This window comes from Saccopteryx bilineata, chromosome 3, assembly GCF_036850765.1.
Source record: "Saccopteryx bilineata isolate mSacBil1 chromosome 3, mSacBil1_pri_phased_curated, whole genome shotgun sequence".
Classification (NCBI taxonomy): Eukaryota; Metazoa; Chordata; class Mammalia; order Chiroptera; family Emballonuridae; genus Saccopteryx; species Saccopteryx bilineata.
This window is the reverse complement of record NC_089492.1, coordinates 234,557,022-234,583,550: the sequence shown is the minus strand read 5'-3', so window position 1 is coordinate 234,583,550 and position 26,529 is coordinate 234,557,022. Positions and strand designations below refer to the sequence as shown.

The following is a 26,529-nucleotide window of genomic DNA, read 5'->3' as shown; positions in this document are numbered from 1 at the left end:
AATTGAAAACTGGAGGCAGACAACACCAAGCCTAGACCCAACCAACTCTACAAACAAAACACCCAATCACAGATAATGAGAAGACAAGAAAGTACAATCCAAATGAAACCACAAGAGAAACCTTCAGGAGATGAACTGAGTGATATGGAAATAATCAAACTTCCAGATGCAGAGTTCAAAATAATGATTGTAAGGATGCTTAGGGATCCTAGAACAACAATGGATGGTCATTATGAGCACCTAAATGAAGAAATAGCAAGTACAAAAAAGGATATTGAAATATTAAAAAAGAATCAGTTGGAGATGACAAACACAATATCAGAAATGAAGACCACAATGGAAGGAATTAAAAACAGGATAGATAGAGCTGAGGATTGAATTAGTAAATTGGAGGACAACTTCAATGAAGGCAAGAAAGCAGAGAAGAAAAAAGGAAAGAGACTCAAAAAGTCCGAGGAAACTCTTACAGAGCTCTATGACAACATAAAGAGAAATAACATCACATCATAGGGGTTCCTGAAGAAGAAGAGAAAGAACAACAAATACAGATTTTGTTCAATCATATCATAGCTGAAAACTTCCCTAAATTAATAATACAGGAGAAACTCTCAAAGTTCAAGAAGCACAGAGAACTCCATTAAAGAGAAACCCAAAGAAACCTACACCAAGACACATTATAATTAAAATACCAAGGCTAAGTGATAAAGAGAAAATATTAAAAGCTGTTAGAGAAAAAAAAGTTATCACCTACAAAGGAGCACACATAAGGATGACATCCGACTTCTCAACAGAAACACTTGAGGCCAGAAGGAAATGGCAAGAAATATTCAAAGTAATGCAGAACAAGAACCTACAACCAAGACTACTTTATCCAGCAAGGCAATCATTTAAAATCAAAGGAGAAATAAAAAGCTTCCCAGACAAAAAACAACTCAAGGAATTCATCACAACCAAACCAATGCTGCAGGAAATGTTAAGGGGCCTGGTGTAAACAGATCAAAGTGGAAAAAGGATATAGCAAAAGAGGAATACAGCTTAAAGAATAAAATGGCAATAAACAACTACTTATCAATAATAACCTTAAATGTAAATGGATTAAATGATCCAATCAAAAGACATAGGGTAGCTGCATGGATAGGAAAACAGGACCCGTACATATGCTGTCTACAAGAGACATACCTTAAAACAAAAGATGCACATAGGTTGAAGGTAAAAGAATGGAAAAAAACATTTCATGCAAATGGAAAAGAAAAAAAATCTGGGGTAGCAATACTTATATCAGACAAAATAGACTTTAAAACAAAGAATATAGTAAGACATAAAGAAGGCCACTACATAATGATAAAGGGAGCAATCCAACAGGAAGATATAACTATTATAAATATTGATGCACCTAATATAGGAGCACCTAAATATATAAAGCAGACTTTGATAGATTTAAAGGGCAAGATCAACAGCAATACTATAATAGTAGGGGATTTCAATACCCTACTAACATCACTAGATAGATCCTCAAGAAAGAAAATTAACAAAGAAACAGCAGACTTAAAGGACACACTAGATCAACTCGATTTAATAGATATCTTTAGAACCTTTCACGCTAAAGCAGCAGAATATACATTCCTTTCAAGTGCTCATGGTACATTCCCTAGGATAGACCACATGTTAAGTCACAAAAGTGGTCTCTACAAATTTAAGAAGATTGAAATCATATTAAGCACTTTCTTTGATCACAATGGCATGAAACTAGAAATGAATCACAACAGAAAAGCTGAAAAATTCTCAAACACATGGAAACTAAATAGCAGGTTGTTAAATAACAAATGGATTAAGACAGAGATCAAAGATGAAAAAAAAATTCCTAGAAACGAATGACAATGAGCATACATCAACTCAAAATTTATGGGACACAGCAAAAGCAGTACTGAAAGGGAAGTTCATAGCACTACAGGCACACCTTAAGAAGCTAGAAAAAGCTCAAATAAACAACTTAACCCTGCATCTAAAAGATCTAGAAAAAGAACAGCAAGTAAAGCCCAGAGTTAGTAGAAAAAAGGAAATAATAAAGATCAGAGCAGAAATAAATGACATAGAGGCTAAAGAAACAATACAGAGGATCAATGAAACTAGGAGCTGGTTCTTTGAAAAGGTAAACAAGATTGATGAACCTTTAACTAGACTCACCAAGAAAAAGAGAGAGAGGACTCAAATAAATAAAATTAGAAACGAGAGTGGAGAAATAACAACTGACACAACAGAAATACAAAATATTGTAAGAAAATACTATGAAGAACTGTATGCCAAAAATCTAGACAACCTAGATGAAATGGACAAATTCCTTGAAACATACAATCTTCCAAAAGTCAATCTGGAAGAATCAGAAAACCTAAACAGACCGATTACAACAAATGAGATTGAAACACTTATCAAAAAACTCCCAACAAAGAAAAGTCCGGGGCCTGATGGCTTCACAAGTGAATTCTACCAAATATTCAAAGAAGAACTAACTCCTATCCTTCTCAAGCTATATCAAAAAATTCAAGAGGAAGGAAGACTTCTAAGCTCCTTTTATGAGGTGAGCAATATCCTGATTCCAAATCCAGGCAACGACAATACAAAGAAAGAAAATTATAGGCCAATATCTCTGATGAGTATAGATGCTAAAATCCTCAACAAAATATTAGCAAACCAGATCCAACAATATATGAAAAAAATCAACAAAATATTAGCAAACCAGATCCAACAATATATGGAAAAAATCATACACCATGATCAAGTGGGATTTATTCTGGGGAGGCAAGACTGGTACAATATTCATAAATCAATCAATGTGATTCATTACATAAACAAAAAGAAGGAGAAAAACCATACGATAATTTCAATAGATGCAGAAAAAGCATTTGATAAAATCCAGCACCCATTCATGGTCAAAACTCTCAGCAAAGTGGGAATACAGAGAACATACCTCAACATGATAAAAGCCAACATCATACTCAATAGGCAAAAATTAAAAGCAATCCCCCTAAGATCAGGAACAAGGCAGGGGTGCCCCCTTTCACCACTCTTATTCAACATAGTCCTAGAAGTCCTAGCCACAGCAATCAGACAAGAAGAAGAAATAAAAGGCATTCAAGTTGGAAAAGAAGAAGTAAAACTATCATTATTTGCAGATGATACGATATTGTATATAGAAAACCCTAAAGTCTCAGTCAAAAAACTACTGGACCTGATAAATGAATTCAGCAAAGTGGCAGGATATAAAATTAATACTCAGAAATCAGAGGCATTTTTATACACCTACAATGAACAGTCAGAAAGAGAAATTAAGGAAACAATCCCCTTCACTATTACAACCAAAAAAATAAAGTACCTAGGAGTAAATTTAACCAAGGAGACTAAAGACTTGTACTCGGAAAATTATAAAACATTGATAAAAGAAATCAAGGAAGATACAAACAAGTGGAGGCATATACCGTGTTCATAGATAGGAAGAGTAAACATCATTAAAATGTCTATATTAACCAAAGCAATCTATAAATTCAATGAAATACCAATTAAAATACCAATGACATACTTCAAAGATATAAATCACGTATTCCAAAAATTTATATGGAACCAAAAAGAACACAAATAGCCTCAGCAATTTTAAAAAAGAAGAATAAAGGGGGAGGTATTACACTTCCTGATATCAAGCTATACTACAAGGCCATTGTACTCAAAACAGCCTGGTGGCACTGGCATAAGAACAGGCATATAGATCAATGGAACAGAACAGAGAACCCAGAAATAAACCCACAGCTCTATGGACAACTGATATTTGACAAAGGAGGTAAGGAAATACAATGGAGTAAAGACAGCCTCTTCAACAAATGGTGTTGGGAAAATTGGACAGCTACCTGCAAAAAAATGAAACTAGACTACCAGCTTACACCATTCACAAAAATAAACTCAAAATGGATAAAAGACTTAAATGTAAGGCATGAAACCATAAGTATCTTAGAAGAAAACATAGGCAGTAAGCTCTCTGACATCTCTTGGAGCAATACATTTGCTGATTTATCTCCACGGGCAAGTGAAATAAAAGACAGGATAAACAAATGACACTATATCAAACTAAAAAGCTTTTGCACAGCTAAAGGCAATAAGAACAGAATAAAAAGACAAACTACACAATGGGAGAACATATTTGACAGTACATTTGATAAGGGGTTAATAAACAAAATTTATAAAGAACTTGTAAATCTCAACACCAGGAAGACAAACAATTCAATCAAAAAATGGGAAAAAGAAATGAATAGACACTTCTCCAAAGAGGACATACAGATGGCCAATAGGCATATGAAAAAATGCTCAACACCACTAATCATTAGAGAAATGCAAATTAAAACCACAATAAGATGTCACCTCACACCAGTCAGAATGGTGCTCATCAACAAAACAACACATAAGTGCTGGCGAGGATGTGAAGAAAAGGGAACCTTCCTACACTGCTGGTGGGAATGCAGACTGGTGCAGCCACTGTGGAAAACAGTATGGAGATTCCTCAAAAAATTGAAAATCAAACTGCCTTTTGACCCAGCTATCCCACTTTTAGGAATATACCCCAAGGACACCATATAACTGCTCCAAAAGGAGAAATGCACCCCCATGTTTGTGGCAGCATTGTTCACAATAGCGAAGATCTGGAAACAGCGCAAGTGTCTGTCAGAGGACAAGTGGATTAAAAAGCTTTGTTACATATATACTATGGAATACTACTCAGCCATAAGAAATGATGATATCGGATCATTTATAATAACATGGATGGACCTTGATAACATTATATGAAGTGAAATAAGTAAATCAGAAAAAACTAAGAACTATATGAATCCATGCATAGATGGGACATAAAAATGAGACTCAGAGACATGAACAAGAATGTATTGGTAATGGGGGTTGGAGGGGATTGGGCGAGGAAGGAGAGAAGGTGTGGGGGAGGGGAAAGGCACAAAAAAAACCCAGCTAGAAGGTGACAAAAACAATTTGACTTTGGGTGAGGGGTATACAGCATAATCAAATGTCAAAATAATCTGAAAATGTTTTCTCTCAACATATGTACCCTGATTTATCAATGTCACAGCATTAAATTTAATAAAAACAAACAAAAAAAACCCTAAAAAAAAAGAGTGAGTCTTAGACAGATGTAACAGAGAGAATATGGTCATTTTTTAAAAATAAAACATCATTCAGACTTAAATATAAATATATATATATTGTTATATTTTCTTGACATCCCCCTACTTTCAAGCAAAATTCTTCTTTTCAGGAAGACTCAGGTGGTGACAGCGACTGAGTTGTGTGGCTGTGGGGCATGGGCCATTTCAATCACTTTCCTGTGGATAGCAATCAAGACTCTATTTACAACATGAGGAATAAATAAAATAACCCACAGAAGTGACATTGCTGGAGTACCCAACTCAGGTAATCAAGGAAGCAGTGTCACTAGGCCCCACAGAAAACTTACTGTATAAGGCCATCCTACCAAGGCCGAGACATAGCCACAACAATCTTGAGAAAGAAGAACAAAGCTGTAAAGATCACACTATGATATCAAATTATACTACAAGGCCATAATAATAAAAACAGCATGGTATTGGCATAAAAAGAGACATATATAGATCAACAGAACAGAATTGAGAGCACAGAAATAAACCCACCTCTTTACAGTCAAGTAACATTTGACAAAAGAAGAAAAAACAAACAATGAGGTAAAGACTGTCTAATCAATAGAGTCTTGGAAAAATTGAACAAATACATGCAAAAAATGTACATTATACACAAAAAAATGGATTAAAGGCTTCAATGAAAGATTAAAACCATAAAAATCCTAGAGAAAAACACAGGCAGTAAAATCTTGGACATTTCTTGTAGCAATTACTTTTTATGATATGGCTCCTCAGGCAAGGGAAATAAAAGAAAAATAAACAAATAGGACTACATCAAACTAAAAAGTCTTCTGGGAATATTTCTGAAGAGATCCAAAACACTAATTCAAAAAATATATACACCTCTCTGTTCACTCAGCATTATTTACAATAGCCAAGTTTGGAAGCAGCCCAAGTGTCCATCAATAGATGAGTGGATAAAAAAGCCACGGAGGCCTTGGCGGGGCAGCTCAATTGCTTAGAGCATCATCCTGCTAAGCCAAGGTTTGCAGATTCAGTCCCTGGTCAAGGCACATACAAGAATCAATTAATGAATGCATAAATAAGTGGAACAACAAATTGATTCTCTCTCTATTTCTCTCTCCCTTTCTCTTTAAAATTGATCAATAAATAAAAAATTTTTAAATATATTTATAGAAAGCTGTGGTACATTTACATGATGGAATACTACTTGGTTGTAAAAAATAAAGAAATCTTAACCTTTGTTATAACATGGATTGATCTGGAGAGCATTATCTTAAGTGAAATAAACCAGCAAAAAAAAGACAAATACCATAGATTTTATTTACATGTGGAATCTAATGAATAAACTAAAAAACATAATAGAAATAAACTCATAAATACAGAGAACAGATTAAATGCTGTCAGAGTAGAGGAGTGATGGGGGGTTAGATGAAAAAAGTAAAGGGATTGAACAAACAAACAAAAAAGTAACTCATAGGCACAGACAATAGTGTGGTGATTACCAGAGGGAAAGGGATGTGGGGGAGGTAGAAGAGGATAAAGAGGAGATAAATGGTGATGGAGAGAGACTTGACTTTGAGTGGTGAACACACAATACAATACAGATAATGTGATATATAGCTTGTACACTTGAAACCTATATAATTTTATTAACCAATGTTATCCCAATAAATTCAATAAAAATAATATAAAATGCTAGTATATTCAGTTTCTAAATAGGATTCATGTTTATTACAGTTATTACTGATTTATCTACAAGATGTTCTCAAGTATAGTATTATAAAGACAAATCCATATTAAAAGTATATGTCGGGAGACGATCAACAACTGCTGGCTGACAAAGTCACAGCAGAAGAAGATCAAAAACTGCTGATTGACAAAGTCATAGCAGAGAAGACCGATGGCTGCTGGTTGATAAAGTCACCGCAGTGAAGATCAATGGCTGCTGGTTGACAAAGTCACCGCAGAGTAAAGGCACAACGATACTTCCCCCTTTGACCTTTTGAATTAATCTGGTCTTATATCGCCCCTTTCCGGGTGTGTGCTATCATTTATGGCACAGGGATAATAGTACCGTGCTTTCCCTGTAGATTTGTAGTAATTTCTTTGTAAATGAGACAGAGGGTGTCTGTCTCAGAAAAGCTTGTAAGCCCCTTGGCCTGGGCTCATAGAAATAAGAGGCTGGCTATGATATCCCTCGTAAAGGGTTAAGTTTGTAGGAGAATTTCTTCTTATTAATCATGTTAGAAAAAATAGATTGTGACTTATGAATAGGTAGGAAACAGTAACTATACACAGAAGCACCTTTCAGCCTTCACTTAATTCATTACTTTACCTCCCTAGCGTTTTCATGTGGTAGAGTAGAGAAACTTTCCTTTCTTCTTGCATACCTGACCTGCAGGTGGTAGAACACTCTGAGAAGAATATAGTTAGAACTTAACTAGTGTATGAATATAGTAGATAAATAAAATTTGACTAGAAAATAGAATCTTAGGTAAGGTAGAGTTATTAATCAGTACTGACCTTTTAGAAGTTTGTACCAGTATTGTTATTGCTATTCAAGTTATTGTATAACTGTACTTTGAATGACTTACCACCTGATTTATAGCTTATAGAAATGAATTAACTGTTACCTAGAAATATGTAACCATAGTGAAACAAAAACAATGATTGATCAATGTATTCTGATTACCATGTGATTGTAACTTAGTGTGTGTGTATAAAAATAAAGCTAGACCAGCATTTGGCAGAGATGCCTGGCAGTAAATGCTAAAGAGAGAAAAAAGAATTTGGCTCTCTCACTCGATTCGTGCCGACATGGTCTCTTCCTGTGGAACCCCTGGATTCCCCGCGGGGCTGGACACTGGCAAGTATAAATATTTTATTTTATTGAAAAATAGGAGTGACGTCATGGAAATGGCACCGTGAGCAGCGCATCCGACAGATCTCCCCAAAATCACAACAAATTTATCAACTAGAAACAGAAAAATTTATCCTCAGAGCATTCCGGAGTTCCACACAAACTGAAAGCGAAAGGACTGTTATCACTTGAATCTGAGAGACGAGGGTGTGGAGGAAGCTAACTACCGCAGGGACGTTCACTCAAGCCGAGGAGGGAGTACGCCTGTGGTGAGTTGACCCACACTCAGGAAGCAGCCGCCGCACCACCTGGGGCCGTGGTCCGGTCGCAGAGTGAGCACCGCTAGCATTCCCAGCAGCCCGCGCACTGCGAGTGAGAGTCCCCAGCCACCGGTGTCCGGAGCACCACATTCACGCGCGTGCCTTGGGCGTCCCACGCAACCAGAGCACCCTACTGGCCCGCACACCCAGGGTGCCCCATTATCCTGCGCCCGGTGCGCCCCAGCCGCCAGCGGCGGGGTGAGCAGGAGAGGCGCCAGGGCGGTCTTTCCTGCTTGGGAGATTCTCTTCATGGGCAGGGCACCTCACCCAGCCATTCAAGCTAACAATCAAGCGTTGGGGGAGGGGTAGGCAGGCAGCCTGAAATACCTTCGGGAGCACAGCTGCGGACCCAATCACTGAAATTAGCTTAACCCATGAAATCTGCGCACTCACGGGGCTCTAATTGATAAGATCTCTCTCAGTTCAGCGATCCAAGACAAGAGGCGTGATATTTTTTAGTGCCTCTCGCTAAAGGGGTGGGGGCAACTTCTGATTGATAGAGCCTCCATATTCAGGGATAAACGCTAACAAGAAGGACTTGGCAGATAATAAGTTCTATACTACACTAGTCGCAAGCAGAGACTAGTGCCTCTTCTTCCCAGCCAAAACAGGTTACAAAGTGTGGAAAGCCTGGGTTGAGTGGTCCAACTGAATGCTAGGTGCTGAACAGTCACCTTGACAACAATTGACTCCCACCCCCGCCTGATTACACTGGAGGCTCTGACTGCCAGAGCCTTTCCCAAAGACTTGCGCTGAGTGGGGATAGAGTGGGGATTTCCTAGCTCTTTGAGCCTCTTACTCCCCAGGCAGAAGTAGTAGCAGCCTTATACCTGGATCACCAGGCTGCTAATTCAGGAAGGGGGGACTAGGAGAGAGACTCCAGGAAAGCAAACTCTCTCATTGTTGGACCCTGCAAACGCCAACAAGCCTTGACTACCAGCAAGACTAAAGCCAATTATGTGACATTGCCATAGAATCCCATCAACTGCAAATCCCTACCTAAGTGTGACACAGGGGCAGAGCCTGGGGTACAGAGTCACCAACCAGGAAGAGGGAGAGAAAAGAAAAAGGAAGAAGTTAACCTCTCAAAATCAAGAAAAATCCACAGACTTTACAACTTGTTGCACTAATTTTTTTTGTTGTTGTTGTTTCTTCTATCTTATTGCCTTTATTATTATTATTTCTATTTCCTCCACCTCGGTCCTTTTATTCTCTGCCCATCTTATGCTTCCCTTTTCTTGAACTACACTACCCATGAGTGTTACATTTTATTTCTTTTCTTCATCCTCACCCTCCTTTAAGGTTACACTCCAAAACACTTAACTCTCACTCTCTCCTCTTTTGTTTTTTTTGTTATGCTTTATTTTATTTTTTTCTCTTCCTTTTTTTTCTTCCTTCGTTTTTCTCTTTTTCTTATGTTTTCCTTTCTATTCATTTTTTCTTTTATCGTTTTACTTTTCCTCCCATTTAATCCTCAATCACGAACAAATTAGTTAATTTGGGACTCAAGGTTTTTTTTTGGTTTTATTTTTCTTTTTCGCTTTTGTTTTTGTTTTTTGTTTGTTTGTTTATTTATTTTTGTGGCATTTTGGGTACTTTTTACGTTGCTTTTTAACTCACTAGCATTCCTCCCAACCCAAGGTCTCCATTGTATTTAGTCTTCACTCCACTTAATACAACAGATATTTACTTATTATTTTTATTTTCTTCTTTTTTATTATTCTTTTTTTTTCTCCTTTTTTCTGGTTCCCTCTTATCCCTCTCATTATATCTCTTATATGACCATCACTTACAAGCAAATCATCTTATGCTTGTCTAAGATTTTCTTTTTTTTTTTTTTTTTTTTTTTTTTTTTGCATTTAGTAGGTCCCTACTCCCTTTTTTTGCCCCTTGAACTCTTCACCCCAAATCAGGCCCTCCATTATAGGCAGTTTTTGTTCCATTTAGCATAATATAATTCACAGGTCGTCACGATATATCCCTGAGGAGGGGAGAGGAGGGAAAGAGAAGAAAGAAAAAAAGGGGAAATAATAAATTATTACTGTTTTTTTTTGTGGGGTGTTTTACATTTTTTTTCTTTTTTTTACTTTTTACTCTTTATTAATTCTAATTAGTGCTATCAACAAGACCACACTCAGATGCCAATAAGAAAGAGGAAATCGAATATTATGGATACAAAAGATAGAGAGGTAACATAAATAGATGTGGAAAAATCTATGCAGAAAAGACTTAACATATTGGAAGCCTTGGAGCTAAATGACAGAGAATTTAAAATAGAAATCTTAAAAATACTCAGAGATATACAAGAAAACACAGAAAGGCAATTTAGGGAGATCAGAAAACAACTCAATGAACACAAAGAATATATTACCAAGGAAATTGAAACTATAAAAACAAATCAAATAGAAATGAAAAACTCAATTCACGAGCTGAAAAACGAGGTAACAAGCTTCGCTAACAGAACAGCCCAGATAGAAGATAGGATTAGTGAAATAGAAGACAAGCAACTTGAGGCACAACAGAGAGAAGAAAAAAGAGACTCAAAAATAATAAAAAACGAGAAAGCCCTACAGGAATTATCTGACTCCATCAGAAAGAATAACATAAGAATAATAGGTATATCAGAGAGAAAAGACAGAGAAAATGGAATGGAGAATATACTCAAACAAATAATAGACGAGAACTTCCCAAGCCTGTGGAAAGAACTAAAGCCTCAAATTCAAAAAGCAAATAGAACACCGAGTTTTCTTAACCCCAACAAACCCACTCCAAGGCACATCATAATAAAGATGACACAAACCAATGACAAAGAAAAAATTCTCAAGGCAGCCAGGGAAAAGAAGAGTACAACATATAAAGGAAGGCCTATTAGATTATCATCAGATTTCTCAGCAGAAACTCTACAAGCTAGAAGAGAGTGGAACCCAATATTTAAAGCCCTGAAAGAGAGGAACTTTCAGCCAAGAATACTATACACATCAAAGCTATCCTTCAAGTACAAAGGAGATATAAAAACATTCACAAATACAGAAAAGATGAGAGAACTTATCAGCAGAAAGCCCCACTCCAGGAAATACTAAGGGGGGTTTTCCAACCAGATTCAAAGAACAAAAGAAAACAAAACCACAAGTAACAGCTCCACCAAGAACACAATAAAACCAAACTTAAACTGTGAAAACAAAAGAAAAAAAAGGGGGGAGAGGATGGAGATTAACAGTAGCAAAGGACGATGAAGTGCAGAAATACTCATAAGATAGGGTACTACAATGAATATGGTAGGTACCCTTTTCATTACTTAATGGTAACCACCCTTGAAAAAACCACCACAAAAACACTTGACTTAAAAAAGGTAGTAACAGAGGAAAGAAGTATGGAATACAAACAAACAAAAACAAATGATAGAAAAACAAAAGAGAAGAATCAAACAAGATACAAAACTAACAGAAAACAATTTATAAACTGGCAGTAGGGAATCCACAAGTGTCAATAATTACACTAAATGTAAATGGATTAAACTTACCAATAAAAAGACACAGAGTAGCAGAATGGATTAAAAAAGAAAATCCAACTATATGCTGCCTACAAGAAACACATCTAAGCAACAAGGATAAAAACAAATTCAAAGTGAAAGGCTGGAAAACAATACTCCAAGCAAACAACACCCAAAAAAAAGCAGGTGTAGCAATACTCATATCTAATAATGCTGACTACAAGACAGAAAAAGTACTCAGAGACAAAAATGGTCATTTCATAATGATTAAGGGAAAGTTGAATCAAGAAGACATAACAATCCTTAATATATATGCACCAAACCAAGGAGCACCAAAATATATAAGACAGCTACTTCTTGACCTTAAAACAAAAACTAACAAAAATACAATCATACTTGGAGACCTCAATACACCGCTGACGGCTCTAGATCGGTCATCCAAACAGAGAATCAATAAAGATATAGTGGCCTTAAATGAAATACTAGAACACCTGGATATGATAGACATCTACAGGACACTTCATCCCAAAGAGACAGAGTATACATTTTTCTCTAGTGTACATGGAACATTCTCAAGAATTGACCATATGTTGGGCCACAAAGACAATATCAGCAAATTTAGAAAAATTGAAATTGTACCAAGCATATTCTCTGATCATAAAGCCTTGAAACTAGAATTCAACTGCAAAAAAGAGGGGGAAAAACCCACAAAAATGTGGAAACTAAACAACATACTTCTAAAAAATGAATGGGTCAAAGAAGAAATAAGCGCAGAAATCAAAAGATATATACAGACAAATGAAAATGAAAATACGACATATCAGAATCTCTGGGATGCAGCAAAAGCAGTAATAAGAGGAAAGTTCATATCACTTAAGGCCTATATGAACAAACAAGAGAGAGCCGAAGTAAACCACTTAACTTCACACCTTAAGGAACTAGAAAAAGAAGAACAAAGACAACCCAAAACCAGCCGAAGAAAGGAGATAATAAAAATCAGAGCAGAAATAAATGAAATAGAGAACAGAAAAACTATAGAAAAAATCAATAAAACAAGGAGCTGGTTCTTTGAAAAGATCAACAAAATTGACAAACCCTTGGCAAGACTCACCAAGGAAAAAAGGCACAGGACTCAAATAAATAAAATCCAAAATGAAAGAGGAGAGATCACCACAGACATCATAGATATACAAAGAATTATTGTAGAATAGTATGAAAAATTATATGCCACCAAATACAACAATCTAGAAGAAATGGATAAATTCCTAGAACAATACAACCTTCCTAGACTGAGTCATGAAGAAGCAGAAAGCCTAAACAGACCAATCAGCAGGGAGGAAATAGAAAAAACTATTAAAAACCTCCCCAAAAATAAAAGTCCAGGCCCAGACGGTTATACTAGTGAATTCTATCAAACATTCAAAGAAGACTTGGTTCCTATTCTACTCAAAGTCTTCCAAAAAATTGAAGAAGAAGCAATACTTCCAAACACATTTTATGAGGCCAACATAACTCTCATACCAAAACCAGGCAAGGATGGCACAAAAAAAGAAAACTACAGACCAATATCTCTAATGAATACAGATGCTAAAATACTAAACAAAATACTGGCAAACCGAATACAACATATTAAAAAACTAATACATCATGATCAAGTGGGATTCATCCCAGAATCTCAAGGATGGTTCAACATACGTAAAACGGTTAACGTAATACATCATATCAACAAAACAAAGAACAAAGACCACATGATCTTATCAATAGATGCAGAAAAGGCTTTTGATAAAATACAACACAATTTTATGTTTAAGACTCTCAACAAAATGGGTATAGAAGGAAAATATCTCAACATGATAAAGGCCATATATGATAAACCATCAGCCAACATCCTATTAAACGGCATAAAACTGAGGACTTTCTACCTTAAATCAGGAAAAAGACAGGGTTGTCCACTCTCTCCACTCTTATTTAACGTGGTGCTAGAAGTTCTGGCCAGAGCAATCAGACAAGACAAAGAAATAAAAGGCATCCATATCGGAAAAGAAGAAGTAAAGCTATCACTTTTTGCTGATGATATGATCCTATACATCAAAAACCCGAAGGACTCCACAAAAAGATTATTAGAAACAATAAACCAATACAGTAAGGTCACAGGATACAAAATTAACATACAAAAGTCCATAGCCTTTCTATATGCCAACAATGAAATATTAGAAAACGAACTCAAAAAAATAATCCCCTTCACGATTGCAACAAAAAAAATAAAATACCTAGGAATAAACATAACAAAGAATGTAAAGGACCTATATAACGAAAACTACAAGGCAGTATTAAGAGAAATAGAAAAAGACACAATGAGATGGAAAAATATTCCTTGTTCTTGGATAGGAAGAATAAATATAATCAAAATGGCCATATTACCCAAAGCAATATACAAATTTAATGCAATTCCCATCAAAATCCCTATGAGATTTTTTAAAGAAATGGAACAAAAAATCATCAGATTTATATGGAACTATAAAAAACCCCGAATAGCCAAAACAATCCTAAGGAAAAGGAATGAAGCTGGGGGCATTACAATACCTGACTTTAAACTATATTATAGGGCCACGATAATCAAAACAGCATGGTATTGGCAGAAAAATAGACACTCAGACCAATGGAACAGAATAGAAAGCCCAGAAATAAAACCACATATATATGGTCAAATAATCTTTGATAAAGGGGACAACAACACACAATGGAGAAAAGAAAGCCTCTTCAACAAATGGTGTTGGGAAAACTGGAAAGCCACATGCAAAAGAATGAAACTCGACTACAGCCTGTCCCTGTGTACTAAAATTAATTCAAAATGGATCGAAGACCTAAATATAAGACCTGAAACAATAAAGTACATAGAAGAAGACATAGGTACTAAAATCATGGACCTGGGTTTTAAAGAACATTTTATGAACTTGACTCCAATGGCAAGAGAAGTGAAGGCAAAGATAAATGAATGGGACTACATCAGAATTAAAAGTTTTTGCTCAGCAAGAGAAACTGATAACAAAATAAACAGAAAGCCAACTAAATGGGAAATGATATTTTCAAACAACAGCTCAGATAAGGGCCTAATATCCAAAATTTACAAAGAACTCATAAAACTCAACAACAAACAAACAAACAATCCAATAAAAAAATGGGAAGAGGACATGAACAGACACTTCTCCCAAGAAGAGATACAAATGGCCAACAGATATATGAAAAGATGCTCAGCTTCATTAGTTATTAGAGAAATGCAAATCAAAACTACAATGAGATACCACCTCACCCCTGTTAGATTAGCTATTATCAACAAGACAGGTAATAGCAAATGTTGGAGAGGCTGCGGAGAAAAGGGAACTCTCATCCACTGTTGGTGGGACTGTAAAGTAGTACAACCATTATGGAGGAAAGTATGGTGGTTCCTCAAAAAACTGCAAACAGAACTACCTTATGACCCAGCAATCCCTCTACTGGGTATATACCCCAAAACCTCAGAAACATTGATACGTAAAGACACATGTAGCCCCATGTTCATTGCAGCACTGTTCACAGTGGCCAAGACATGGAAACAACCAAAAAGCCCTTCAATAGAAGACTGGATAAAGAAGATGTGGCACATATACACTATGGAATACTACTCAGCCATAAGAAATGATGACATTAGATCATTTACAGCAAAATGGTGGGATCTTGATAACATTATACGGAGTGAAATAAGTAAATCAGAAAAAAACAAGAACTACATGATTCCATACATTGGTGGAACATAAAAACAAGACTAAGAGACATGGACAAGAGTGTGGTGGTTACCTGGGGTGGGGGGAGGGAGGACATGGGAGGGAGGGAGGGAGAGAGAGAGTTAGGGGGAGGGGGAGGGGCACAGAGAACTAGATAGAGGGTGACGGGGGACAATCTGACTTTGTGCGAGGGGTATGCAACATAATTTAATGACAAAATAACCTAGACATGTTTTCTTTGAATATATGTACCCTGATTTATTAATGTCATCCCATTACCATTAATAAAAATTTATTAAAAAAAGAAAAAAAATAATAATATATGTAATCTAAGTAATGTATTACTTAGGTTTGAACAAAAATGATTATAGACCTATTTTTAATAAGATAACAACTATCATATTTGCACATAGTATCTTAAAAGATGTACAAAAATATAGGTAATTCTTAAACATACATAATACATTATAATTTTTTAATCTTATTTTTATTAATTTTAATGCAGTGATGTTGATAAATCAGGGTACATATGTTCTGAGAAGACATCTCCAGATAATTTTGAACTTTGATTATGTTGCATACCCCTCATTCAAAGTCAAATCTCCTCCGTCACCTTCTATCTGGTTTTCTTTGTGCCCCTACCCTCCCCCAACCCCTCCCACTCCCCACTCCCTATTACCATCACATTTTGTCCATATCTCTGAGTCTCATTTTTATGTCCCATCTATGCATGGGTTCATATAGTTCTTAGTTTTTTGTGATTTACTTATTTCACTCCGTATAATGTTATCAAGGTCCATCCATGTTATTGTAAATGATCCGATGTCATCATTTCTTATGGCTGAGTAGTATTAAGCTTTTTAATCCACTTGTCCTCTGACAGACACTTGTGCTGTTTCCAGATCTTCGCTATTGTGAACAATGCTGCCACAAACATGGGGGTGCATTTCTCCTTTTGGAGCAGTTCTATGGTGTTCTTGGGGTATATTCCTAAAAGTGGGATGGCTGGGTCAAAAGGCAGTTTGATTTTCAATTTTTTGAGGAATCTCCATACTGTTTTCCACAGTGGCTGCACCAGTCTGCATTCCCACCAGCAGTGCGGGAGGGTTCCCTTTTCTCCACATCCTCGCCAGCACTTATTCTGTGTTGTTTTGTTGATGAGCGCCATTCTGACTGGTGTGAGGTGACATCTCATTGTGGTTTTAATTTGCATTTCTCTAATGATTAGTGATGTTGAATATTTTTTCATATGCCTATTGGCCATCTGTATGTCCTCTTTGGAGAAGTGTCTATTCATTTCTTTTTCCCATTTTTTGATTGGATTGTTTGTCTTCCTGGTATTGAGATTTACAAGTTCTTTATAAATTTTGGTTATTAACCCCTTATCAAATGTACGGTCAAATATGTTCTCCCATTGTGTAGTTTGTCTTTTTATTCTGTTTTTACTGTCTTTAGCTGTGCAAAAGCTTTTTGGTTTGATATAGTGTCATTTGTTTATCCTGTCTTTTATTTCACTTGCCCGTGGAGATAAATCAGCAAATGTATTGCTCCAAGAGATGTCAGAGAGCTTACTGCCTATGTTTTCTTCTAAGATACTTATGGTTTCATGCCTTACATTTAAGTCTTTTATCCATTTTGAGTTTATTTTTGTGAATGGTGTAAGCTGGTGGTCCAGTTTCATGTTTTTGCAGATAGCTGTCCAATTTTCCCAACACCATTTGTTGAAGAGGCTGTCTTTACTCCATTGTATTTCCTTACCTCCTTTGTCAAATATCAGTTGTCCATAGAGCTGTGGGTTTATTTCTGGGTTCTCTGTTCTGTTCCATTGATCTATGTGCCTGTTCTTATGCCAGTACCAGGCTGTTTTGAGTACAATGGCCTTGTAGTATAGCTTGATATCAGGAAGTGTGATACCTCCCCCTTTATTCTTCTTTTTTAAGATTGCTGAGGCTATTCGTGTTCTCTTTTGGTTTTATATAAATTTTTGGAATATGTGATCTATATCTTTAAAGTATGTCATTGGTATTTTAATTGGTATTGCATTGAATTTATAAATTACTTTGGGTAATATAGACATTTTAATGATGTTTATTCTTCCTAACCATGAGCATGGTATATGCTTCCACTTGTTTGTATCTTCCTTGATTCCTTTTATCAATGCTTTATAATTTTCCAAGTACAAGTCTTTAGTCTCCTTGGTTAAATTTACTCCTAGGTACTTTATTTTTTTGGTTGTAATAGTGAAGGGGATTGTTTCCTTAATTTCTCTTTCTGACTGTTCATTGTAGGTGTATAAAAATGCCTCTGATTTCTGAGTATTAATTTTATATCCTGCCACTTTGCTGAATTCATTTATCAGGTCCAGTAGTTTTTTGACTGAGACTTTAGGGTTTTCTATATACAATATCATATCATCTGCAAATAATGATAGTTTACTTCTTCTTTTCCAACTTGAATGCCTTTTATTTCTTCTTCTTGTCTGATTGCTGTGGCTAGGACTTCCAGGACTATGTTGAATAAGAGTGGTGAAATGGGACACCTCTGCCTTGTTCCTAATCTTAAGGAGATTGCTTTTAATTTTTGCCCATTGAGTATGATGTTGGCTGTGAGTTTGTCATAGATGGCTTTTATCATGTTGAGGTATGTTCCCTGGATTCCCACTTTGCTGAGAGTTTTGATCATGCATGGGTGCTGGATTTTATCAAATGCTTTTTCTGCATCTATTGAAATTATCATGTGGTTTTTCTCCTTCCTTTTGTTTATGTGATGAATAACATTGATAGATTAGCGAATATTGTACCAGCCTTGCCTCCCCAGAATAAATCTCACTTGATCATGGTGTATGAATTTTTCCATATATTGTTGGATCCAGTTTGCTAATATTTTGCTGAGGATTTTAGCATCTATACTCATCAGGAATATTGGCCTATAATTTTCTTTCTTTGTGTTGTCTTTGCCTGGTTTTAGAATCAGAATTATGTTCGCCTCATAAAAGGAGCTTGGAAGTCTTCCTTCCTCTTGAATTTTTTGAAATAGCTTGAGAAGGATAGGAGTTAGTTCTTCTTTGAATATTTGGTAGAATTCACTTGTGAAGCTATCTGGCCCAGGACTTTTCTTTGTTGGTGGTTTTTTGATAACTGTTTCAATCTCATTTGTTGTAATCGGTCTGTTTAGGTTTTCTGATTCTTCCAGATTGATTTTTGGAAGATTGTATGTTTCAAGGAATTTGTCCATTTCATCTAAGTTGTCTAGTTTTTTGGCATACAGTTCTTCATAGTATTTTCTCACAATATTTTGTATTTCTGTTGTGTCAGTTGTTATTTCTCCTCTCTCATTTCTAATTTTATTTATTTGAGTCCTCTCTCTCTTTTTCTTGGTGAGTCTAGTTAAAGGTTCATCAATCTTGTTTACCTTTTCAAAGAACCAGCTCCTAGTTTCATTGATCCTCTGTATTGTTTCTTTAGCCTCTATGTCATTTATTTCTGCTCTGATCTTTATTATTTCCTTCCTTCTACTAACTCTGGGCTTTACTTGCTGTTCTTTTTCTAGTTCTTTTAGATGCAGGGTTAAGTTGTTTATTTGAGCTTTTTCTAGCTTCTTAAGGTGTCCCTGTAGTGCTATGAACTTCCCTTTCAGTACTGCTTTTGTTGTGTCCCATAAATTTTGAGTTGATGTATGCTCATTGTCATTCGTTTCTAGGAATTTTTTTATTTCATCTTTGATCTCATTCTTAATCCATTCGTTATTTAACAACCTGCTATTTATCAATAGTTTCCATGTGTTTGAGAATTTTTGAGCTTTTCCATTGTGGTTGATTTCTAGTTTCATGCCATTGTGATCAGAGAAAGTGCTTGATATGATTTCAATATTCTTAAATTTGTTGAGACCACTTTTGTGACCTAACATGTGGTCTATCCTAGAGAATGTACCATGAGCACTTGAAAGGAATGTATATTCTGCTGCTTTAGGGTGAAAGGTTCTGTAGATATCTATTAAATCGAGTTGATCTGGTGTGTCCTTTAAGTCTGCTGTTTCTTTGTTAATTTTCTTTCTTGAGGATCTATCTAGTGATGTTAGTGGGGTATTAAAATCCCCTACTATTATAGTGTTTCTGTTGGTCTCGCTCTTTATATCCATCAAAGTCTTCTTTATATATTTAGGTGCTCCCATATTAGGTGCGTAGACATTTATAATAGTTATATCTTCCTGTTGGATTGCTCCCTTTATCATTATGTAGTGGCCCTCTTTATGTCTTACTATATTCTTTGTTTTAAAGTCCATTTTGTCTGATATAAGTATTGCTACCCCAGATTTTTTTTGTTTTCCATTCGCATGAAATGTTTTTTTCCATTCTTTTACCTTCAACGTATGTGCATCTTTTGTTTTAAGGTGTGTCTCTTGTAGATAGCATATGTACGGGTCCTGTTTTCTTATCCATGCAGCTACCTTTGTCTTTTGATTGGATCATTTAATCCATTTACATTTAAGGTTATTATTGATAAGTAGTTGTTTATTGCCATTTTATTCTTTAAAGCTATATTCCTCTTTTGCTATATTCTTTTCCCACTTTGATCTGTTTACACCATGCCCCTTAACATTTCCTGCAGCATTGGTTTGGTCGCAATGAATTCCTTGAGGTTTTTTTTTTTGTTTTTTTTGTCTGGAAAAGCTTTTATTTCTCCTTCAATTTTAAATGATAACCTTGCTGGATAAAGTATTCTTGGTTGTAGGTTCTTGTTCTGCATTAATTTGAATATTTCTTGCAATTCCCATCTGGCCTCAAGTATTTCTGTTGAGAAGTCTGATGTCATCCTTATGGGGGCTCCTTTGTAGGTGATAGCCTTTTTTTCTCTTGCAGCTTTTAATATTTTCTCTTTATCACTTAGCTTTGGTATTTTAATTATGATGTCTCTTGCTGTAGGTTTCTTTGGGTTTCTTTTTAGTGGAGTTCTCTGTGCTTCTTGAAATTGTGAGAGTTTCTCCTGCGTTAATTTAGGGAAGTTTTCAGCTATGATATGATTGAACAAAGCCTCTATCCCTTGTTCTTTCTCTTCTTCAGGAACCCCTATGATGCAGGTGTTATTTCTCTTTATGTTGTCAGAGAGGTCTCTAAGAGTTTCATCAGACTTTTTGAGTCTCTTTTCTTTTTTCTTTTCTGCTTTCATGCCTTCATTGCAGTTGTCCTCCAATTCACTGATTCGATCCTCAGCTCTATCCATCCTGTTTTTAATTCCTTCCATTATGGTTTTCATTGCTGATATTGTATTTGTCATCTCCGACTTATTCTTTTTTTTTTTTTTTTTTTTTTTTTTATTTTTCTGAAGCTGGAAACAGTGAGGCAGTCAGACAGACTCCTGCATGCGCCTGACCGGGATCTACCTAATACGCTCACCAGGGGGCAATGCTCTGCCCATTCGGGGCGTCGCTCTGTTGCAACCAGAGCCAGTCTAGCGTCTGAGGCAGAGGCCATGGAGCCATCCCCACCGCCCGGGCCATATTTGCTCCAATGGAGCCTTGGCTGTGGGAGGGAAAGAGACAGAGAGGAAGGAGAGAGGGAGGGGTGGAAAAGCAGATGGGCGCTTCTCATGTGTGTCCTGGCCAGGAATTGAACCCAGGACTTCTGCACGCCAGGCCAACGCTCTACCACTGAGCCAACTGGCCAGGGCCTCCGACTGATTCTTTTTTAATATTTCAATATCCTTTTTTATATTGTACTTGCTATTTCTTTATTTAGGTGTCGTGATTACTATCCATTGTTGTTCTAAGATCCCTAAGCATCCTTACAATCATTATTTTAATCTCTGCATCCAAAAGTTTGATTATTTCCATATCACTCAGTTCATCTCCTGAAGGTTTTTCTTGTGGTTTCATTTGGATTGCACTTCTTTGTCTTCTCATTGTGTCTGGGTGTTTGGGTGTTTGTTGAGCTGGTTGAGTCTAGGCTTGGTGTTGTCTGCCTCCAGTTTTTACGTGTGTTGTTTCTAGGTCTTCTTGGGTTGACATCAGCTATTATTTGTAATCCACTTTAGGATTTGGACCACTTTGAAGTCTTGATTTGTTTGTTTTCTTAACAGGTGATTGTCTTGTTTGCTGATCTCAGCAGGGGGCTTATTTGAAACTGTATCCAGGAATGCGGTGGGTGTGACCTGAGGCTCTGAAGTCCTCTTCTGCCAGTTAATCTCTCTGGGGGCGGGTTGCTTTCCCAGCTTCAGTAGTGGGAGGTGTATCTTAGATCTCCATGGAGACCTAAGTTACTGCCCCTCCTCCCCACTTCTTGTTTTCAGCTGTGTCTTATTGTGCTGATTGGAGTTGGAGAGATGTCTGTATCTCTGTGACCTGGAAGTACTCTTGTATTTTGCTTTCTGGAAGTATCAGCCCCTCCCCCAGTTGTGGCCACCTCCAGCACTGAATGAGTCAGCTTTTCATGTCATCACCTATATTCATCTCCCCCTCACTATCCGTCTCTCTCTCTCTCCTTTCTTTTAGGAAGACAAGCAGGCCTTTTCAACACACCTCATTCCCTGGTCACCAGGCAAGTGTCAGTGAGCAGTATTTACTGCTCTTTTCCTTGGAGTGAGAGCCCAGCCTCATCCCCCCTCTGTTCCTGTAAGCAGGGGAGATTCAGGCGCTCCCTACCAGGTTTTTTGTGGCTTCTTCTTTGCTCCTTGGTTTTTGAAAGCTGTTCTTGAAGTCCAGATTTGGTTTTTCATGCTGATTGTTCAGAAATTAGTTTATAATCCAGTTCAGTGGTGTGAGCTGGGAGTCTGTGCATCTGCCTACTCTGTTGCCATCTTCAGGTCTCAATACATTACAATTTAAACAAATAAATTAGTTCTGAACACTTTAAAAACACACTAAATATTTATTTTAAAGGTATTGCCTTTGCATTAAAGGGTTTGGAATAACTAGTTGAGGATCATGTCTTCAGAAGCAGTTTATAAACCCCAGTCGAAATAAGTCCCATTACTCTATAATCATCTCTTTTTGTACAAGCAAACATACTATTCCTGAGCTTGATGATTCATCTAATTTGTCTCAAGATGATGTTGAGCAGTGTAGTAGTTAATAGCAAGAAACTGGGAGGCAGATGTGTGGGTTTGAGCTCTGGCTGATTCACTCATGTTGCATAACTTTGGGCAAGTTATTTAACCTTTCTGTGCTTCAATTTCCTCATCAATATAATAGGGAAATTAATACCTAACTCACAGAGTTTTTGTGTTAATACAAGTAAAACACTTTTTTATATGTCTTGTACATAGTAAGTACTATTTAAGTATTTGTTATTATTAGTAGTGACAGTATGTTAAAGAACATTTTTACTCTTACTGGATAAAGTATGTACTTCTGAATATGATTAATTTAAGGATACAAACTGGGTGTACTTGAGTTTGGTAAATGGTAAAATAAACCAATTATATACTATATTTATTTAATTTCTCAATGTCTGATATAAATTTAGAAAATGTCATGTCCCAAGTACATCTCCTAAAATAAAAATGGTAATGTTTTTATAGGAAAGAAGAAATCCATTTTTTGTAACTATGTGCATTGCCCTCTTCTTGAAACATGACCTTGCTTTAGAGGCATTTTAAAACTAGAGTTTAAGGACTTGGCAATTGCCCTGAAATGCTAGAGAACTGTTAAAATATTTAATAGCTTACTGTATTTATTTTATTCCAGGCAAGGCTGCTCACATTAAGGCCTTTGGTTAAGTCACAGGAAAAGGACCAAAGTCGTTCCAAATTGGCTGGTATTGTTGATTGTTCTGCATCTATTTCTAATTCCTCTTCCTCTTCCTTCTTAACCTCTTCTACATCTTCAGGTTTTTCACCTTCTAAGAAGACTTCATATTCTTCAGGTTCTGGCTCTAAAATTAAGTAAAATAAAAAAAGGTTATTATCTCTATACCTATAGGAGCCTGTCAAAGGCTCCAAACAGCTCTCTGTCTACCACTGCCACTACAAGTACCATAGGATCTGCTGGGTCACATGGCCCAAGTGATAGGACACCCTGAATAGCTGTCTGGCCCTATTGAAGAATCTTCTATTGTTCTGGAGCTCCTCAAAGCTAGCAGCTTCTCAGGTCACTCAACAAATGGGTCTCAGTAGCACATCTAAATGACAAATATATCGCTTCCTAAATGCAAAGCAGTCCATAAGGCATTGTGCCTCTTTTTTTGGTTTTAAGTGGGGCTAGATGAAAATGTATCTTGATATACTCTATACTACTGGAAATGTAACTGAGGTAAAAGACTCCTGAAATTTTGTGGGATTTATTTCTCACACTGACATCAAATACTTAACAATAAGTCTACTTCTTGTTCACTCGGTCCAGTCAGCATAAAGCCATCAATATATAGGCTAGTGTGATGTATTGTTGAAGAGAAAGGTTCCTGCAGACTAAATTATGACATAAAGCTAAACAGTTGATATGCCCTGCTGGTCAGAGGCAGATTAAGGTTGGTTGAGGCCCTGGGTGCAGAAGAAAATATTGAGCCCCTTAAAAAAAAGAGACAAGGAAAATAAAAATAAATGTTAACTATATTTTTTTATATGAAACACATGTGCAGAGACACGTATGTGTTGCACTTACAGGCTTCGTTATTTATTTATTTATTTTTCACAGAGACAGAGAGAGGGATAGATAGCCATTCATTGGTGTAAGGTGGCATTTTATTATGGTTTTAACTTGCATTTCTTTAATGACTAATTATGTTTAGTACCTTTTTAGGTATCTACAGTGTATCCGTAAAGTCATGGTGCACTTTTGACCAGTCACAGGAAAGCAACAAAAGACGATAGAAATGTGAAATCTGCACCAAATAAAAGGAAAACTCTCCCAGTTTCATACCTATTCAGTGCAGTTCGATGTGGGCTCATGACAGATTTTTTTAGGGCTCCTTAGGTAGCTATCCCGTATAGCCTCTACAGACTCGTCACTGACTGATGGCCTACCAGAACGGGGTTTCTCCACCGAACTGCCGGTTTCCTTCAACTGCTTATCCCACTGAGTAATGTTATTCCTATGTGGTGGCGCTTCATTATAAACATGCCGATATTCATGTTGCACTTTAATCACAGATTCGAATTCAGCAAGCCACAGAATACACTGAACTTTCCTCTGTACCCTCCACATCTCAACTGGCATGGCCATGGGCTGCTCCGCTGTATACACGGTGTTACGTCATCATCTGCACACACACACATGCTGCCACATCATCCTGCAGAAACTGGGAGGGTTTTCCTTTTATTTGGTGCAGATTTCACATTTCTTAAAATTTTTTTTGTTTTTACTTTTTTTTATTAATTTTTAGAGAGGAGAGAGAATGAGAGAGAGAGAAGGGGGAGGGAGGAGCAGGAAGCATCAACTCCCATATGTGCCTTGACCAGGCAAGCCCAGGGTTTTGAACCGGCGACCTCAGCATTCCAGGTTGACACTTTATCCACTGCGCCACCACAGGTCAGGCACAGATTTCACATTTCTATCATTTTTTGCTGCTTTCCTGTGACCGGTCAAAAGTGCACCATGACTTTACGGACACACTGTATTTGGGTGAAGTTTCTGTTCAAACCTTTTACCTATTTTTATTAAATTGTTTATTTTCTTTTTATTAAGCTGTGTCATTTACATATTCCAAATTTAAATCTTTGGTCAGAAGAATGTGTTGTAAACATATTTTTCTACTCTGTTGCTTACATATTTTTTCTTCAACAGTGTTACTCAAAGGGAAGACATTTAAGTTATCTCAAAAATCTTACCAATTTTTTTTATGTCTTGAAATTTGGGTTATTAAATAATCTTTTCTTTCTTTTTTATAATTGAATTTATTGGGGTGATGTTGATTTGCAAAACCATACAGGTTTCAAGTGCACAACTCAATAAAACATCATCTGCACAATGCATCATGTACCCAGCACCCCAAGCAAATTCTCTTTCCATTCCTGTTGTCCCCACTTTGGTCTCCTCCACCTACTCTAACCTCCCTTTCCTGTTACACTGTTGTCTCTGTCTATGTGTTTTATATATATATATATATATATATATATATATATATATATATATATATATATATATATATTTTTTTTTTTTTTTTTGCTTAATTCCTTCATTTTCTTTTTTTTTCTTTTTCTGTATTTTTCTGAAGCTGGAAACGGGGAGAGACAGTCAGACAGACTTCCGCATGCGCCCGACCGGGATCCACCCGGCACGCCCACCAGGGGGCGATGCTCTGCCCCTCCAGGGCGTTGCTCTGTTGCAACCAGAGGACCACTCTAGCGCCTGGGGCAGAGGCCAAGGAGCCATCCCCAGCGCCCGGGCCATCTTTGCTCCAGTGGAGCCTCTGCTGCAGGAGGGGAAGAGAGATACAGAGAGGAAGGAGAGGGGCAGGGGTGGAGAAGCAGATGGGTGCTTCTCCTGTGTGCCCTGGCCGGGAATCGAACCCGGGACTTCTGCACGCCAGGCCGATGCTCTACCACTGAGCCAATCGGCCAGGGCCCTTCATTTTCTTTTATCCAGCTCCCCAAACCTGTTCCCCTCTATAACTGTCAGTCTGTTCCATGTGTCCATGCCTCTGTTTCTATTTTGTTCATCAGTTTACTTTGTTCATTAAATTCCACATATAAATGTGCTCATACGTTATTTATCTTTCTCTGACTGACTTAGTTCACTTAGCGTAATGATCTCCAGGTCCATACATGCTGTCTGTCACAAATGTGAGTTTCCTTACTTTTTTTACAGCTAAGTAGTATACCATTATGTAAACTTACCAAAGCTTTTTTTATCCACTCATCTACTGTTGGGCACTTGGGCTGTTTACAAATCTTGGTTATTGTAAATAATGCTGCAATGGATATAGGGGTGCATATATTTTACTGAAATAGTGTTTTGGGTTTCCTCATATATATATTTCTAGAAGTGGGATTGCTTGGTT

General features: G+C 36.8%; 1 protein-coding gene across 1 annotated transcript in view; it reads right to left on the bottom strand.

The window, feature by feature from the left end:
- DNAI4 (dynein axonemal intermediate chain 4) overlaps positions 1–26,529 on the bottom strand; it is a 164,237-nt gene that overhangs the window by 48,020 nt on the left and 89,688 nt on the right. The window contains 1 exon segment of the mRNA XM_066268924.1: positions 23,261–23,466. Coding sequence (XP_066125021.1) covers positions 23,261–23,466 — 206 coding nt within the window.